This window comes from Pan troglodytes, chromosome 9 (assembly GCF_028858775.2).
Source record: "Pan troglodytes isolate AG18354 chromosome 9, NHGRI_mPanTro3-v2.0_pri, whole genome shotgun sequence".
NCBI lineage: Eukaryota > Metazoa > Chordata > Mammalia > Primates > Hominidae > Pan > Pan troglodytes.
This window is the reverse complement of record NC_072407.2, coordinates 47,843,697-47,859,308: the sequence shown is the minus strand read 5'-3', so window position 1 is coordinate 47,859,308 and position 15,612 is coordinate 47,843,697. Positions and strand designations below refer to the sequence as shown.

At 37.3% G+C, this 15,612-nt stretch overlaps 1 protein-coding gene and 1 long non-coding RNA gene across 2 annotated transcripts in view; one reads left to right on the top strand and one right to left on the bottom strand.

The window, feature by feature from the left end:
* Positions 1 to 15,612, bottom strand: part of HSD17B12 (hydroxysteroid 17-beta dehydrogenase 12) — a 175,053-nt gene that overhangs the window by 12,135 nt on the left and 147,306 nt on the right. The window contains exons 7-9 of the mRNA XM_001158375.7: positions 13,473 to 13,507; positions 6,077 to 6,158; positions 4,410 to 4,475 (exon numbers count right to left, since the gene is read on the bottom strand). Of these exons, the coding sequence (XP_001158375.3) occupies positions 4,410 to 4,475; positions 6,077 to 6,158; positions 13,473 to 13,507 (183 nt within the window). The remainder of the gene's footprint in view (positions 1 to 4,409; positions 4,476 to 6,076; positions 6,159 to 13,472; positions 13,508 to 15,612) is intronic.
* LOC107967072 (uncharacterized) lies at positions 6,654 to 14,044 on the top strand. The gene is made up of 2 exons (XR_001707261.4): positions 6,654 to 10,873; positions 12,893 to 14,044. It is a non-coding gene; the product is annotated as an uncharacterized LOC107967072 (long non-coding RNA).

Below are 15,612 nucleotides of genomic sequence, written 5' to 3'. Positions count from 1 at the left end.
CAAAATCAAATAGTCTCTCAGGCCCATCATTCACCTCCAGGGCATTTACATCACTTGTTGTTGTTACTGTGTTTTTGCATTCCCAGGAAATGATTATATAATGGCAAATCTGAATTCTTGAAGGCAATTTTAAATGATCTTATAAAATTATAGGAAAGAAGTTAAGAAGTTGAGGGAAAGATGGGGAGAGAAATGCAAAAGAAAAATATTAAGAAGTAATCTGAAACAATCTAGAATTTGAACAATATACCCTCTTCCATCCCCAAAAGAGCAATCTGATGTACATTCACACGGAGGTAGACCTAAAAAGATAGCATTCTTTGCAAGGCTTAGAAAAAAATGGAAACATGGCCACATAGCATTAGTCTAGAAGCCATTCAGATAAAGAGGCTGAAAATTCAAGGCCAGGAGCATATATGGGAGCAATAGAAGAAGCTCAAAAAGCCATCAAAACAGATGCCTGTGTACCACAAAGCTTGACCATGCACAACCAGAGTTTTCTGTGATGCCATGGAAAAGGTGGGTCTCCCGTTTACCACAAACAACAAGTGCCGCCAGCAACACAGAGACAAATAAGATAAAAAGCCCTGTTCTCGAGAATACATGGAAGTGGGAGACAGGGAAGGGCCAGACAGTAGCAGGGAGAGGTATACAAGGAGCTCCAATGAGAGCCCAAAGAAAGGCCTAACCAAATGTGCCAAGGAGCTGAGAGAAGGCTTTCCAGGGCAGGGGAACTGTGGCCCAAGCCTTGAGAGAGGGACAGCGGCCATAGGGTTCAGGTGCAAATAGGGCTGGGAGGAGATACAGTGAGAAGAACTGGAGAGGAGTTGGGGAAAGGATGCCAACAGAGGAGCCAGTCATGGGCACTTCAGAGGGCAGAGCATGTACTAGACACTGGGATGTCCACTCTGGCCTGAACGTCGGGGAGGACAATGGAGTGGCAAGAAAGGAGATGGCCTTGTGGAGTTCGAATTTAATCCTAAACCTTATGGGCAGCCACTGGAGGACTAGGAAGGAAAGCAACATTATCTGATTTGTATTTTAATAAGATCACCCAGGAAACATGTGTGGGCTGGAGTACGAGGCAGAATCAGCTGATAAATACTCCTAGTCCAAAAAATTTGTGGGCATAAACACCGCCAAAGAAAAACCAATCATTTTTAACTCTGAGCTTCATTTAGACTACATTTTTTTTGCCCCTTTGATCAGAATTAATAAGAGGTTCTCTTTCTATTCTACTTCAACATTCTGATGTATTCACACAGAATGACGACTGTGCTTTCCCTCACAAACATTTGAGTCTTTATTTTTTCATCAAATTCATTCAAAGTTTAAACCTTGAATGAATTCATATGACAAAACACAATGACGGATGAAATGACAGTTTATACTTCATTATTAGGGAAAAACAAAAGTTTATCAAAATAAAATATTTCAGAAGACAAATGCTAATGTGTTTTTACAGTAGCTTCTAGTCACACCAGATTACTAGGTGGAAAATCTGGAGAAAAGATCTTTGAGGGAAACAAGTTGTGAGAATGAGAGAGGAGACAGTCTTGCTTATTAACGGAATTTTAGAAATTGATTGTCTGTGTTCACAAGGCCTAATGCTACCTTCTGTCACTGAGACACTTACAGCTTCTGGTCACTCTGCTTATAGTCAATCACCAATGGACCTTTTTAGGATTCCTGCCTAGTCGCAATAGGTGTTTACAAACTATTCAGTTAATAGTGTGATTACAATTAGATTCATCAGAAAGAAAATGGTATACCATTGCCTGGTATGTGATACCTTCCCATGAATACCTTCTCATGGAATGTAATAGCTTCTCAAGAACATTTTACTGGTGTCCTTGTTACTAAAATACAACATATTCTACATAGAACATTCGCATTACTAACATTAAAATGACTGGTGTCAAGGAAAGGGGAAAAAGAGAGTACAGTAATTTAGTATAAAATCCAGGATTCTAGAACACATGTCCTTCCGAATGAAACCTATATATATGGGAAGCTGCAAGTCAGAAATAACACCAAGTGGCTATGACATCTAAGCTTCCCTTGGATGAAAGCTCAGGTCGGGGTTTAGAGGAAGCAGGCTCTTAGATGATCCTGGAAGATGAGGAAACAGTCATCCCCCCTTCCTTTCATTACCATTCTATCTCACAGTAGGTGACTTAGCTCCCACCAGTATCTACTCAATAAAAAGGTTTAGAAGTTACATCTACATGACATTTACGCCCATCTTGATGCTCTACAGGCATAAAGGAGGAAATGGAACTAACCAACCACCTTCTGGTTCCATCACTCCCTGAGCACAGATGGATCCAGTAAGTGTTCAATGTTGACTTACAGGCCTGGAGCAAGTAGCCTAGTGGTTAAGAACAAAGGCTTTAGTGCCAAACAGACCCAGATTTGAGTCCCAGTTCAACATGGGCAAGTGGCTTACCCTCTCTAAGCCCCAATTTCTGCAATTAAAAATAATCATCATCATCATCACACCGTTGTATGAGATTGTTATGAGATGCAGTGAAATGATACATATTAAAGTGTTTAGCACTGTACCTGAAAAGTATCCACTCAAATATTCACTATTATTATTTTGATCGATCATTTGTGGCTTCAGGATACAAAAAGTGAAATACTTGCCTCACAGGAATGAAAGCCACAGTGAACACCAGACGTGCACAGAGGTGGGGTAGCTGATAGGCAGGAGCAGCAAAGAGGTACAAATTGCAACTTCTCCCAAGACATTTTTTAAAAGTGCCTGAGCATGGAAACACTATTTCTTTCAATTGAAGAATGGTTAATTTGAAATTGCCAACCACCAAAACTCCTATATTTGCTTTCTCTCATATTTTGTGTTTTCACAGCATTATATCTGCTAGCTACATAATAAACTCAAAGGTATATAAAAGTTAACTCAAAATGGATCAAAGAGCTAGAACTAGAAAACTCTTACAGGAAAACAGGGGAAAAGCTTCATGACACTGGATTTGGCAAGCATTTCTTGGATTTGACATCAAAAGCACCAGCAACAAAATAAAAAATAGATAAACTGGACTACATCAAAATTAAAAACTTTTGTGAATAAAAAGATATTATGCAGACTAAAGACAGAATAAAATGGCAACTCATGAAGTGGGAGAAAATCTTTGCAAATCATGTATCTAAAATGGGACAACATCCAGAATATATAGATCATTCCTACAACCCAATGACAAGAAACCAAACAACATGATTTTATTAAACATATGCAAAGGACTGGAATAGACATTTCTTCAAAGGTGATAGGCAAATGACCAAATAAACTCATGAAAAAATGCTCAATATCACTAATCATCAGGGAAAAGCAAATCAAAACCACAATGAGATACCACTTCATACCCGTTATGATGGCTATTACAAAAAACAAACAAAATAGAAAATAACAAGTGTTGGTGAAGATGTGGAGAAACTGGAACTCTGCACACTGCCAGTGGAAGTGTAAATTGGTGTAGCTGACATGGAAAATAGCTAAGTTCTTCAAAAAATTTAAAACAGAATTACCATATGACCCAGCAATTCCACTTCTGTATACATATACAAAAGAACTGAAAACAGAGTTTGCAAGAGATATTTGTACACTCATGCTCATATTAGCATTATTTACAATACCCAACAGGTAGAAACAACCCAGATGCCCACTGACATGTAAATGGATAAGCAAAATGTGGTCTATATACAATGGCATTTTATTCAGCCTTGAAAAGGAAGAAAATTCCGACACATACTTCAACATGGATGAACTCTGAAGACATGCTAAGTGAAATAATCCAGTCACAAAAGATCAAATACTGTATGATTCCACCCATATGAGGTACTAAGAGTAGTCAAATTCATAGAGATAGAAAATCAACTAGTGGTTGCCAGGGGCTGGAGGGAAGGGGAAATGGGGAGTTCATGTTTGATGGGTACAGAGTTTCAGTTTTGGAAGATGAAAAAAGTTCTGGACATGGACGGTGACAATGGTTGCACGATATGTGAATGTACTTAATGGCATTGAACTGCATATTAAAAATGATGAAAATGGTAAATTTTATGTTTATTTTACCACAATTAAAAAAGAGAGAGATGCCGATAGTCTCGGTCTCTCAAAATAAAACCCTAAGAACTTAAAAAGTATGCTTCAGCTATTTATACTGCATTTAGTTCCACTTTAGGTATCCCTACTTGAAAATTCTAGGGGATAATTTTTTAAAAATCTAGACAAGTGCATTAAGGAAAAAGAAACCATGTTTTTAATGGTGTGCTAATGTCACGTTCACTTACTTAGGAATATGATTTTTTTTGTTATTGCCAAGACAGCAACAGTTGCTCTGGAAACCACACAAAAACAGGGATACTTAAGTGAAACAAACTCCACTCACCTGCACAAAGACGCCCTTGCTCCTATACTCCTCATGGAGGCACTGAGAGAAAAAATCTACAAAAGTCTGGGAGGGGAGTGGGAGTGAGAAGAAAACACACACATTACATCAATCTGCCTGATTTGTAGCCATGGAAACAAAATAATAAACTAATCATTTAATGCTATAATTTCTCATCATTTTTTTCATTTCAAACGCAGAAGAGAACTTAGAAAAACACCTGAAAACCTCAAGCTGTTTTTATCTGCCACTAAATGAAGTATTATATTACCAAATATAATATCCAGATCAAATTTTGATTTAACTGGAAAAGGCTTTTCTTATCTTTTTCTCCCCTCAGAAAATTACTTTCCAAGAAAAAATATTTTTTCTCTTATATAACAAAAGACTCATTTCATCTCTCCACTTGCCACTCAAATAGAAACACAAGATGAAGTCCATTCAACTCTGTTCTATGGGGATTTTGTTGTTGCTAAAAAGAACAGAACAAGCATCCTCTTGGTGCTTTGGGATGACAAGATCCAAGAAGTATAGAGATGAATGTGACAGCCCATCTTCTTCTGATAATACAACCTTAAATCTATTTGTAAAATACAATGTGCCATTTTTCAAATGTGGACGCAACCTCAGACTAGAAATGCAAAGAATCAAGTGACTTTTCAAGGGTCCTAATTAGTCATAGTTTTGTAGCCATGGAGTAGAACAGATAAGTTGAAGTTCACGAATCCCTTCAAGAAACATGGCATTCATTTTAAATTGGCCTACAGTATGTTCCCAGATACAGAAAGTAGATTGTAGGGGCTGGGAGGTGGTACCAAGCTTTTCAAAAGACAGTGGTGACTGTTTTTTCACATGAAAAAGAAGTCGGAGTTTTCCTCTTTTCCTTCCCTGAAATGTTTCAAGTTCTTACTGTACATATTTTTGTTTATTTTTCCCTAAAAGCCTGCTTAATTTCAACATCTAAGTGATCATTTTCCCTTCAGAGATGTATTCAATGCCTCAACAATGTATCTGAAGATGATGCCATTGACCTGCAGGCAGTAGGAGACTCATTCTAAATTACTTTCCTAGCAGTAATGTGAAGAGGTTAATGGTGATATTGTATGAAATTATGACATTGTCCAGAGAGTTCTGGAAAATTCTTGTCTCACCCCAAAAGTGACAAAGAATGTCTATGAATCCTGGACAACATGGCAAAATACACTCTCGCCCAGTCTATCTGGTGCCTGCTATGTACATTTACACATTGACTAGATGCATTTCTTCTATGCTGTGTGAAGTGGACTCATTCATGTATCAAATCTCCAATCTTAGACTCATTAACATCATGTTCTAATTAACTAAGCTATCTGCCTAGGTCACCTGTCTATGGAAGGCACAAGTATCACTTTCAAAATCAGTAGAGTGCTGGGGGGAGAAAAACAGCATCTGTGAATCTGATATCCTGGTGTCCCATTTGTAAGTTTACATTAAGTTTATTGTAAGTATATAGTATGTCTCCAACTCTGGTTCTTTTGAAACTCAAGTAGGGTATTTTCCTTTTCTTCTCAGTCTACTGGAAAACTGCCAAGAACAGAACTTCAGGAAAGTTAAATCTACGTTAATTTCTCAGACTAAAAATTACCCCTTATTACTATATTGACATGATTTAAGAAAATATTTTTTACCTTGGTTGCAGAATAGATGGTCAAGAGTGGGACAGGGAGCATGCCACTGCCAGATGAAATGTTCAGAATAGCCCCTTTGGATCTAAAAAGGAAAATGTACCATGTAAAAGGAGTGAAGCCACAGTATGCAGTTGTTTGTGAATTACAGATTGAGATATATAATTATTTGAAACAGAATAATGTAGCTGTTTTTCTAACACATATCTCTCCCTGCCTTTCATCAGTATGTGCTATGCTTGGTCAGTAAATGAGACATAATTCAATCAACTAAAAATAGCTCTTCTTCACGATTAGCTCATTTCCCAGTCTTAGTAACCCAGGGCATAACCAGATCAGATCTCCAGTCTCCTCGAGTTGATCTCTACCCTCTGAGGTCTTCTCTAGCCACAGTGCTGAGAATTTTTACTTACAGATCTTTTATATTCCCTGCATACACCTTTATTTTAGCATATCGTCACATACTACTTTACTGTAGGATTTAATCATTCTATGTATATAAACATTCTCTCCTCCCCCCAACAAAACCATAAGCTTCTGGATATAATAGCCCACTTTCCCTCAAAATATTCCACACGGTACTGAGCACATAACCAACAGGTACTTAATAAAACTTTCTGGCAATGAGTGAATGGCTATGTCCTTTCCTTGGGTTGTAGATTCTACTTTTACTTTCTACTTCTACTTTCCCTGGGTTGTAGATACTTGGGCACCAACAAAGAGTTGACTCTAAAATTATGTGACTCTAGTTCATCAAACTGTGTCTTTTGCCAAAAGGCAAAGCTCAATTGTTACTGTAACTTTTAGAGACTACTGAAAGTTAAAAATCAAAGTTACCAGGAATTTCTAATTCTACAAAAAAGTGAAAATTAGCTTGAGAAAAGCAATGCTATAAAGATACCAGTTGTTAAAAAGTATGTATAGGTCAGGTAAAGTGTAGAATTATGGTTTAGGAGTGTCACAGCTACCATATCTTCCCCTCAAATCCATTCTTCTCAGAGGATTCCCTTTTTCAGCCACTGCAACCTGATCCCACCCACCTCCTATCTCCCATACTAGGTTCCTTTCCTTAACCCACTTTCTCATTGTTCTTTGTCTGAATTTACTTCCCAACACCTATTTTTTTAGCTTAAAAAAGGGACTATAAAGACCCCCTTTATGCAAAATAATAAAGGATACATGATTAAATGGCATTTAAGTTATTTTAGGCATAAATCTGAAATGAAATAATCCCCAAAAGTCACCCGCTCCATCTGCCAGCCTCTAGGCGAGATGCCACTTCAACCATCAAAGGGAAGTGGGAGTCCTCAGCTTAGTCTGTGTCACTGGAAAGAAGTTGTTGTTGTTGTTTAACAGAAGTCCTTATTAGTATTATGTGCCTTCCTAAACTGTGAAATCCATTAAGATTTTGATGATAAAAATTACATTTCAAATTTAAAAATATTAGGAGGGTTTTGAATAAAGTTGGAAATAAGTAGTCAATGGGTTAATTATATCATTCTGGTATTTTTTGTCTGTGTCTTCCTCAGAAGCAGAAAAGTCTTTTCTTTTTAAATTTTAAGGTAAGAATTTGTATCAGGAGTTAGAACCCAACAATTCGAACATAAAAACTGGTAAATTAGCAATGAATATCTAGTCCTTTCATTTTATCTATATTTCTGAGAAATTCCTTTGATGAAAATAGAAAAACCACTTTTGTTACAGGAGATTTTTAATTTAGTATTAATTTGTAATATTTAAAATATCTTTATCTTTTTTGGGTATTGATAATGTTCAAAAATTAGACTGTGGTGATAGTTGCACAGCTCTGTGAATACCCTAAAAACCATTAAAGTGTATACTTTAATGGGTAGATTGTTCAGTATGTGAAATTTATCTCAACAAATCTATGAAAAGAGAGAGAAAAATATTTATGACATATTGGAATGTATCACCTTTAAACTGGGAGCAGATCCCAATCAAGTGAAAACTAAGAGAGCTATTGTATCGTATGCAACACAATATGCTTTCTAAGAAGTAACCCTCAATCTTGACAAGTCAACCCTTCTCCTGCATCCTAAGCATCCTTGTAGGTATGGGTAGTGTTTTATTTTAACCTTTTCTCACATAACTGGGAACAGCTATGTCCAAACTTATTCACAGCAAGTGAAGACACAACTAGTTTGAAGTAGATGCAGAAAAATGAGGCTTTCCACTGAAGCTGCAGCCTATCACTGCTTGGCCTAACAGCTGGATTAAATGCTCCATTATACTCAAGTTAGCTGGGGTTGTTATATGTGCCCTTGAACAGAAACCTTACATTTTAAATTTCATTTCTCGCTAACAAAATGCAATTTAAAAATCTGTAAAAGGTAAAATTTAACATTATCAAGTGCACTTTAAAAATTAAATCTTGACCTGATCAAAACAGACCCTTAAAACTTAACTCACCAAAGCAATGATCTAAGTACAGGAAAAGTCATTTAAAGATAATAAAAGTTCCTTTCCCATATTAAAATACAATACAGATCAATTATCCAATGTCACATTCATGCAGTCATCCTCCCTTACTTGTTTGCTCCTTAAGGCAACTAAGATTTTGTTTCTCAAGTATTCTAATCCTATTGAAAACTTCTAGGAGGTGGAGTTGCTTTGAATTAGTGAAAAGTCAGAGTTTGAGGGTACTTCATACAAAATACAGTATTTGCATGCTAAAACACATGAAGACAAATCTAAGACTAATAAATGATAAAGCAAGAATGCACTCGACCTAAGTAAATAAAAGAGTAGCATTTAAAATTGTACCAAAGTGACAGTAGAGAAAATAGCCCTTCTACAAATCTCTGTCCTACCATTAAGCTCACATATTTGTCTAACAAAAACCTTCCTCCCACACCCACACACACAACAGTGTAAAACTCTCTCGCTCTTTCTTTCCAAAGGCAATAATATTCAACTTAGTTCTGTCTGAATCACAGCTAATATACTGGTGTAGCCTGCCTCAATCTTTGTACTGTATACAGTATCTGTTCTCTATGTAGAAATGGGGCTGAGCATTTGGGACTGCAAGGCACAAAAGACTCGACCTTAAAATCAACCGTGTTGTCTAGATCTAATCCTCCATCTAAGCAGAATTAGTGACGTCAAACCAGTTTCCATGGCACAGCCAGACTCATGACAACTCTGTTATATCAAGCAGAAGGACAAAATGGGCTGCGCTTAATTGCACACAGAAACAAACATGAAACTAAACCCTGGTTAATCTCTCATTTTCTGGGGACTCGGGAACAATTATAAGATTGGAAGGTACATTAAGAATTTTTGCTGAAGTTCTATAATGAAGACTCATGTTGCTCATACTTCAGCACATTTTCTAGTTTGTTATGACAAATATCCAAATAAACAAGTCAAGCAATGTTTTCTGTAATGCAACATTCTTAATTCATTATACTGCTTACTTGCTAACAGCCACACAATGCTGTCTCAGTGGTACAAATTACTGAGGATCTACTAGAACTAAAATGTTGCGAAAAAACCCAAAGCAGAAAACACCAATTGCTGACAGGAAAGTACCTTTTCATATAAACATATTCTCTTTAATTACTAGTCCTCCCACAAGCCAGACATTAAATTCGCCCAACTCTATAAAACTCAGTCCCTCACACTTACAGCTTCCTATAGATATGCTCTCTCATGGAATTCCCTGAGACCTGTGAAATTCCCAATAAGACTCCCTTGTCACCTGGATTAAAAAAAAAATTGCCAAGCCTTTATTTTATAAGTGCTTTAATATTCTATCAGACTGTTGTGGTATCCTTGTCCACACCTCTATAAAAATTCTACTGTCATAGAGGACGTAATAGGTCTCCTTTGAAGTAAGTCACTGTTTTCTACCTTCCTTAGAAACCTCATCACTGTCCCACAGTGCAGGTGGGAAGAGAGACCTGCTGCTATGAGGAACCGGAACTGCAGGGTTAATCCTAGTGGGGACTGCTAACTGCATACAGAATTTGATTGTAGCCAAGGAAGAATGTACAAAAAAAAAAAAAAAAAAAAAAAAAATTCCATCCCAATTCTTCACATTTCCACTTCATATCAAGGAGTACAAAAGCAGGCTCTTGAGGGGGAGGGTTGTCATTATATATATTTTTTAAAGCTTAAATATAATACTGAAATTGGCACAGACAGTTCTGTAACAGACGCTCACGAAGACTGAGAAACCTATAAAAATAGAGATCTATGTCAAAAAGAATCTTAGAACACAGGGGTCAGGTGTATAATTAGAACCAGCAATCCAAATACTTACATTGTACAAATATTGCTTTGTGGAAGAAAGTTTGCAAACATTCAGCACATGAAAGAGAATTACCTGCCCTAAAACACCATAACATGTCATAATTCCACCTTAAGCAATACAGTTATGAAAGGGGCTATTTTTAGCTTTCCCATGGTTGTTATGGCAACCACCTCCTGGCTCCAGCTGTACACAATGTTTATAACTCCAGGGAAGTGAAAAGAGCAACTTTCCTCTATAATGTAATTATGTACTTTCTACATCTATGGTAAAAATACCTTAGTTTGATTATAGGTACTTGTTTAGCGATAGTCAGTTGGCCCTAGGCTATAGTTCTAGAGGGTTTGGAAAATCTCCCACATCAGAGGTGGAAGCAGTGGAAGGAAAACAACAACAAAGGACCATGATAAAGGACTCTGCTGTTACTCAATGGAGATACTAATGCTATGGAAACCAGCCATAGGAAATAAGCCATTTGGGGATGGTGTAAAGAGCAGGCTATAATGAAACCACTTATAATATGTAAGGTAAGAATGCTTTCAATATGATCTGCTAACTTGGAATTTTTCTCTCCTCTTTGGGCATACAGCTAATATTTCTGGCCTTCTGTGCAGTAGTTGTAGCCTGTGACTGAGTTCTGCACAATGAAATGTGGGCAGAAGTGAAACTTCCCTTAAAACCATCTTTACTCTCTTGTCTTTCATCTGTCAGCTGGATGCAGAGAACTCCAAGACCCTAGAAAATGATGATGCCCCTAGATGGAAGGAGCCTCAGATCCCTGAATGACGGGTAGAGAGGGGAGGGAAAAGTAAACCTTTATGTGTTAAGCCACTGAGATTTGGGAGTGGCATGTTTCAGCAGGTAGCTTACCTTGACTGACACATCTAGTAACTAAGTTCTTTAATTCAAGTAGACATAGACGTTCCTTTTCCTAACCAAAAGTATTGATTCATAACATCCACATATATTTCTCACTAGCTCTTAAGACGTATCAAAATGGTAATGTGGTGTCAGGTTCAGTCATAGCTTCTGAAAACTTCCCACCATTTCTCAACCTCAGTTTAAAATCAACTTGATCTTTCCTTTTTTTTTTTTTTTTTTTTTGAGACAGGGTCTCGCTCTGTTGCCCAGGCTGGAGTGCAGTGGCACTATCTTGGCTCACTGCGACCAATGCCTCCCAGGGTTCAAGTGATTCTTGTGCCTAAGCCACCTGAGTAGCTGGGATTATAGCTGTGTGCCACCACGCCCAGCTAATGTTTTTGTACTTTTAGTAGAGATGAGGTCTTGCCATGTTGACCAGGCTGGTCTTGAATTCCTGGCCTCAAGTGATTCACCCACCTCAGCCTCCCAAAGTGCTGGGATTATAGGCGTGAACCACTGCGCCCAGCTTCAACTTGATTTCTTAAAAGGCAAGGATCCAACTCATCCATGATACGCTTGACTCAATGAATGCCTATTGAATGGATGGACTCTCCCTTTTTGCATTGCCTTTATGTAATGCTCCAGCTGTGATCATGGCTGTCAGGTCTACAGAGATAGCAGTGAAGTTCCCAGCTTCTTGGTTTTGTATTATTTACTAACTGTATAGCTTCATAGCACTCCATCTCTTTGGGCCTCTATTTTTTCATCTGTCAAAGGAGGGAGGTTACTGTCAATTAATTTAATACACTGGATTTCTGTGACTCTTTGACTCTAAGACTTTATGCTGTAAAATGATTCTGCAACCATTATCTCTTTTGATATGGTTTTCATCAACATAATTAAAAATTCCTTTTACAATACCTCTGTGGTTTATAAGTGTTTCTTTTTTAATGGATAGATCTACTATTCTGAACCAATACCATGTTACCTGCAGATGTCAAAACTAGGATTAAGGTGATGGCCCAAATTTAATCCCTCCTGGGTTCTACTTTGCCCCAACTCTACCATCTTCTAGGGTTCTGGTCTGGTCTAACCACTGCCATTTATATATCTGACCATCAGGGGTCCACTCTCACTGGCACCTAACAATAGGCAGTTTGAAGATTTTAAAGGGAAGTGTTACTAAAATAAAACAATTAAAATACACAAAATAGTGTATATAAAATGAGATTACAAGGAGCTTTGCTGAGAAACCGTTTCTTAACTAGTCCCTGTAGATGCTCAACAAATGGATTCCTAACCTCAGTTTCCTCATCTGTACAATGGTGGGAGGCTATCAAAGTTAAATGAGTTAACACTTACTAAGTTCCTGGCACTTACTATATACTCAATAAACATAAGCTGTAATCCCTGCCTGGAGTAGGTCATAGAGGTTTCCTAACAGAAGTAGGGTCCTTGGGTCTTCCCTTTTCAAAGCTGTGATTCCTCTGGGTCTCTTCCAAACTCATAGTTATTTTGCAGAAAAAAAGATGACTACGATGCCCTAAATTCAGCAAATGATCGAGCTAGCTCAGGATGCAAGCCCAAATCTTTTTAGCAGCTTTTCTTTGAAGGCCTAGACATCATTCAGATTTTTCCAAGGAAGAAACAGCTTAATTACAATTTTACACTTCATGCTATTTCAGATAACAGAAATCTACAACATATTTCTCAATCAAAATGAAGACATTCGGCATGTACTAGCAGAACCAATTCAAACTGGAACAAAGATGGGGCGAGTGGACATTGCCTTTTCCTCCAAGGGTTGGTTTGACATCTTATAATCACTTTATATAACAGCCATTCTCCCAGTAAAAAGTGAAAAACCAGAGGAAGAGGTCTTGCTTCATCCAACTCCACTGATTTTGGCTTTGAGAGAATACAGCTTTAAGAAGGTATTCCCGGGAATATCCCAGGAACTCTATCCGCCCCCTCAGAATAGTAGGCAATTGAGTTAGTGATGGTGACTCAGGCAGGCTTTTTCATCCTGATCTAAAGGAACCACTACAACCCTAGAGAGAGAAATAAAAAGGGAATCGAGTGGAAAAGGCCTCCACCACCGATGACTCATGCTCTACTGTGACTCGCCTGGCACATCACTCTGTGGCTAAGACATGGAGGCTTGGTTCATTAGTCACTTCAGTGATTTTTTCAAAGCAAGGATTCTCCCTCTAAATAATTATGAGCTCTGCTTCCACAGTGTTTGTATGTGAGCTTGTGACTCACCTTTCCACCATGCCAGGCAGTACCAATTGTGTCATCTGCAAGAGAGAAAGCAAAACATCCATGATGGCCGAGGATGCAGGCAACAGAAAAAGAGTGAAGAAAACTCACCCACACTAAAAAGAAGGGAATCATGAAACCATTCACCACTTCTACAGACAGCAGGTTATTTTCTGTACACTGTAGAATGTGACTGTGTCAAGAGGGCATAAAAAGGAACCAGCTGAAATTACTGGAGAGAACACAGGGAATACTTTAATGAACCTGGCTAAAATTAGTCTTGCCTGAAATGTAATACTGGCACAGAGTTCTTCAAACAATGAAGGATTTACAGTGAAAATCTACATTTCCCAAAATGCATTCTCAGAAAAGAATATATGTTATCAGAAGAAATATCCTGCCTACCAAGATGACTTAAGCTTTCTAACCTCAAGAGCTCACATAAACTTTTCCAGCCAAAAAAAGTCTTTAAAAGAATACCATAAAGTGGTAGGTTGGCAAAGAGTAAGTGTAACTTCACATTCATTTCTCTTGTTGGTCTAGTTAGCTGTAAGTAAAACTCATCCTTAAAGAGAGTTAAGATGTGATCTCTAGTAACCAACATGAAAAGGTGACATCTGCATTTTTTAAGGACTCCATAATTGTTGACTAAATACATATAATGAGAGGGGCTATTTTTAAACTCTGTTTTGATATATTATTAACCAAGAAAAGTTCAGAAGTCCAATGGTTTAGTCAAAATCACCTCACAGTTAAGTACTGAGGCTGTAACGTGAATTTCTGACTCCTGGATATCATCAGTTCTCTAAGAAACAGATGCTGTTTTGTAATAATAAGGTTTCAATGCATGCTAAGCATAGAAATTTTGTTGTTTCTATCTTGAATAATACTTCATATTAATTAAAGTAGACAGCATTCTGATGAGAAGGGAATTTTGTTTTCCTAGAAATATTCTGAAGAAATAAAATGCCAGCCAGATTTAACAAGGTAAATTCTGCTATGTGGACATCCAATCCAGATGTATTATGAACAGCTTTGTATGGTAGTACAGATGTACATCAGGCATATTAACAGTGGTGGGTATTTTATTGTAAAGGATAGATTATACAAAACCCTAACAGTATTTGAAAACTTTTTTTTTTTAATTTAGCACATTTCATCAGGGACCATAATGCTTAGCTAAAGTATTATAAAGAGTTCCCCCAGCATTTTGTGAAGGGAAGCTATAATTCAGTTCTCCAAAGTTCTGAGGTCACCAGAAACAGAATAAGGAAGGAGACTGGTAATAAAAATGTCTTTACCCACGTGTGTGTGTGTCTGTGTGTGTGTCTGTGTGTGTGCGTGCGCATTTGTATTAAGGAAATGAGATCTGTTAACTATAAAGCAGCTAAGTGGAGTCCAGAAGGGGTAGCCACTGCCTGTTTGGCTCTCTTAAACAGTCCCTCTTCTATTTCCAGTTGGAATATTGGGGGCAGTGAGATGGGGGAATATCAGGAGCTATTTTTTCCCTTATACCATATGCATGTCATGTATATATTAAATGTCTGCTTTCTGAATGGCAAAAATTATCTAGAAAATCATGAGACAAAACAAAACCCCATAACATAAAACCATACTTACAAAATTATATCATGGCATGCTAAACATTAAATGTTTCCTTCATCAAGAGGCCTTTTATGTAGGGACATGTTCAAAATATATTCTTTATATATATGAATTAAAACTCAAGAAGTTTTAATAACTTGACATAAACACTGATTTCAATGCCTGGCTATTAAAGGCCAGAAATATTTGCTGAATGCTCAACGACTAGAGGATTCATCAGCAAAGACACAAGTTCTCCCCTGCAAAAGTTAATTTCTTTCTCATAGCTCATGAGCTCCTCCTTTTACATTCTGACTCTAAATTCTCTGTCCTTGTCATAAAATGTAACATCTTTTTTTAATCTGTCAAATAATAACAATGAAAAGCCTGAGAAAACTTAACCTGAAATCTGCATGCTTTTATCAAATTGATTAATGCCTTCATCTACAATGAAATTATCTTTCCTTCTAATCAGATTATAAGTCACAATAAATTCAATTTCAAGCCTTCTTTATATGAGTATGTATATACAAATCGTTAATATTCTACGCATTAGTTA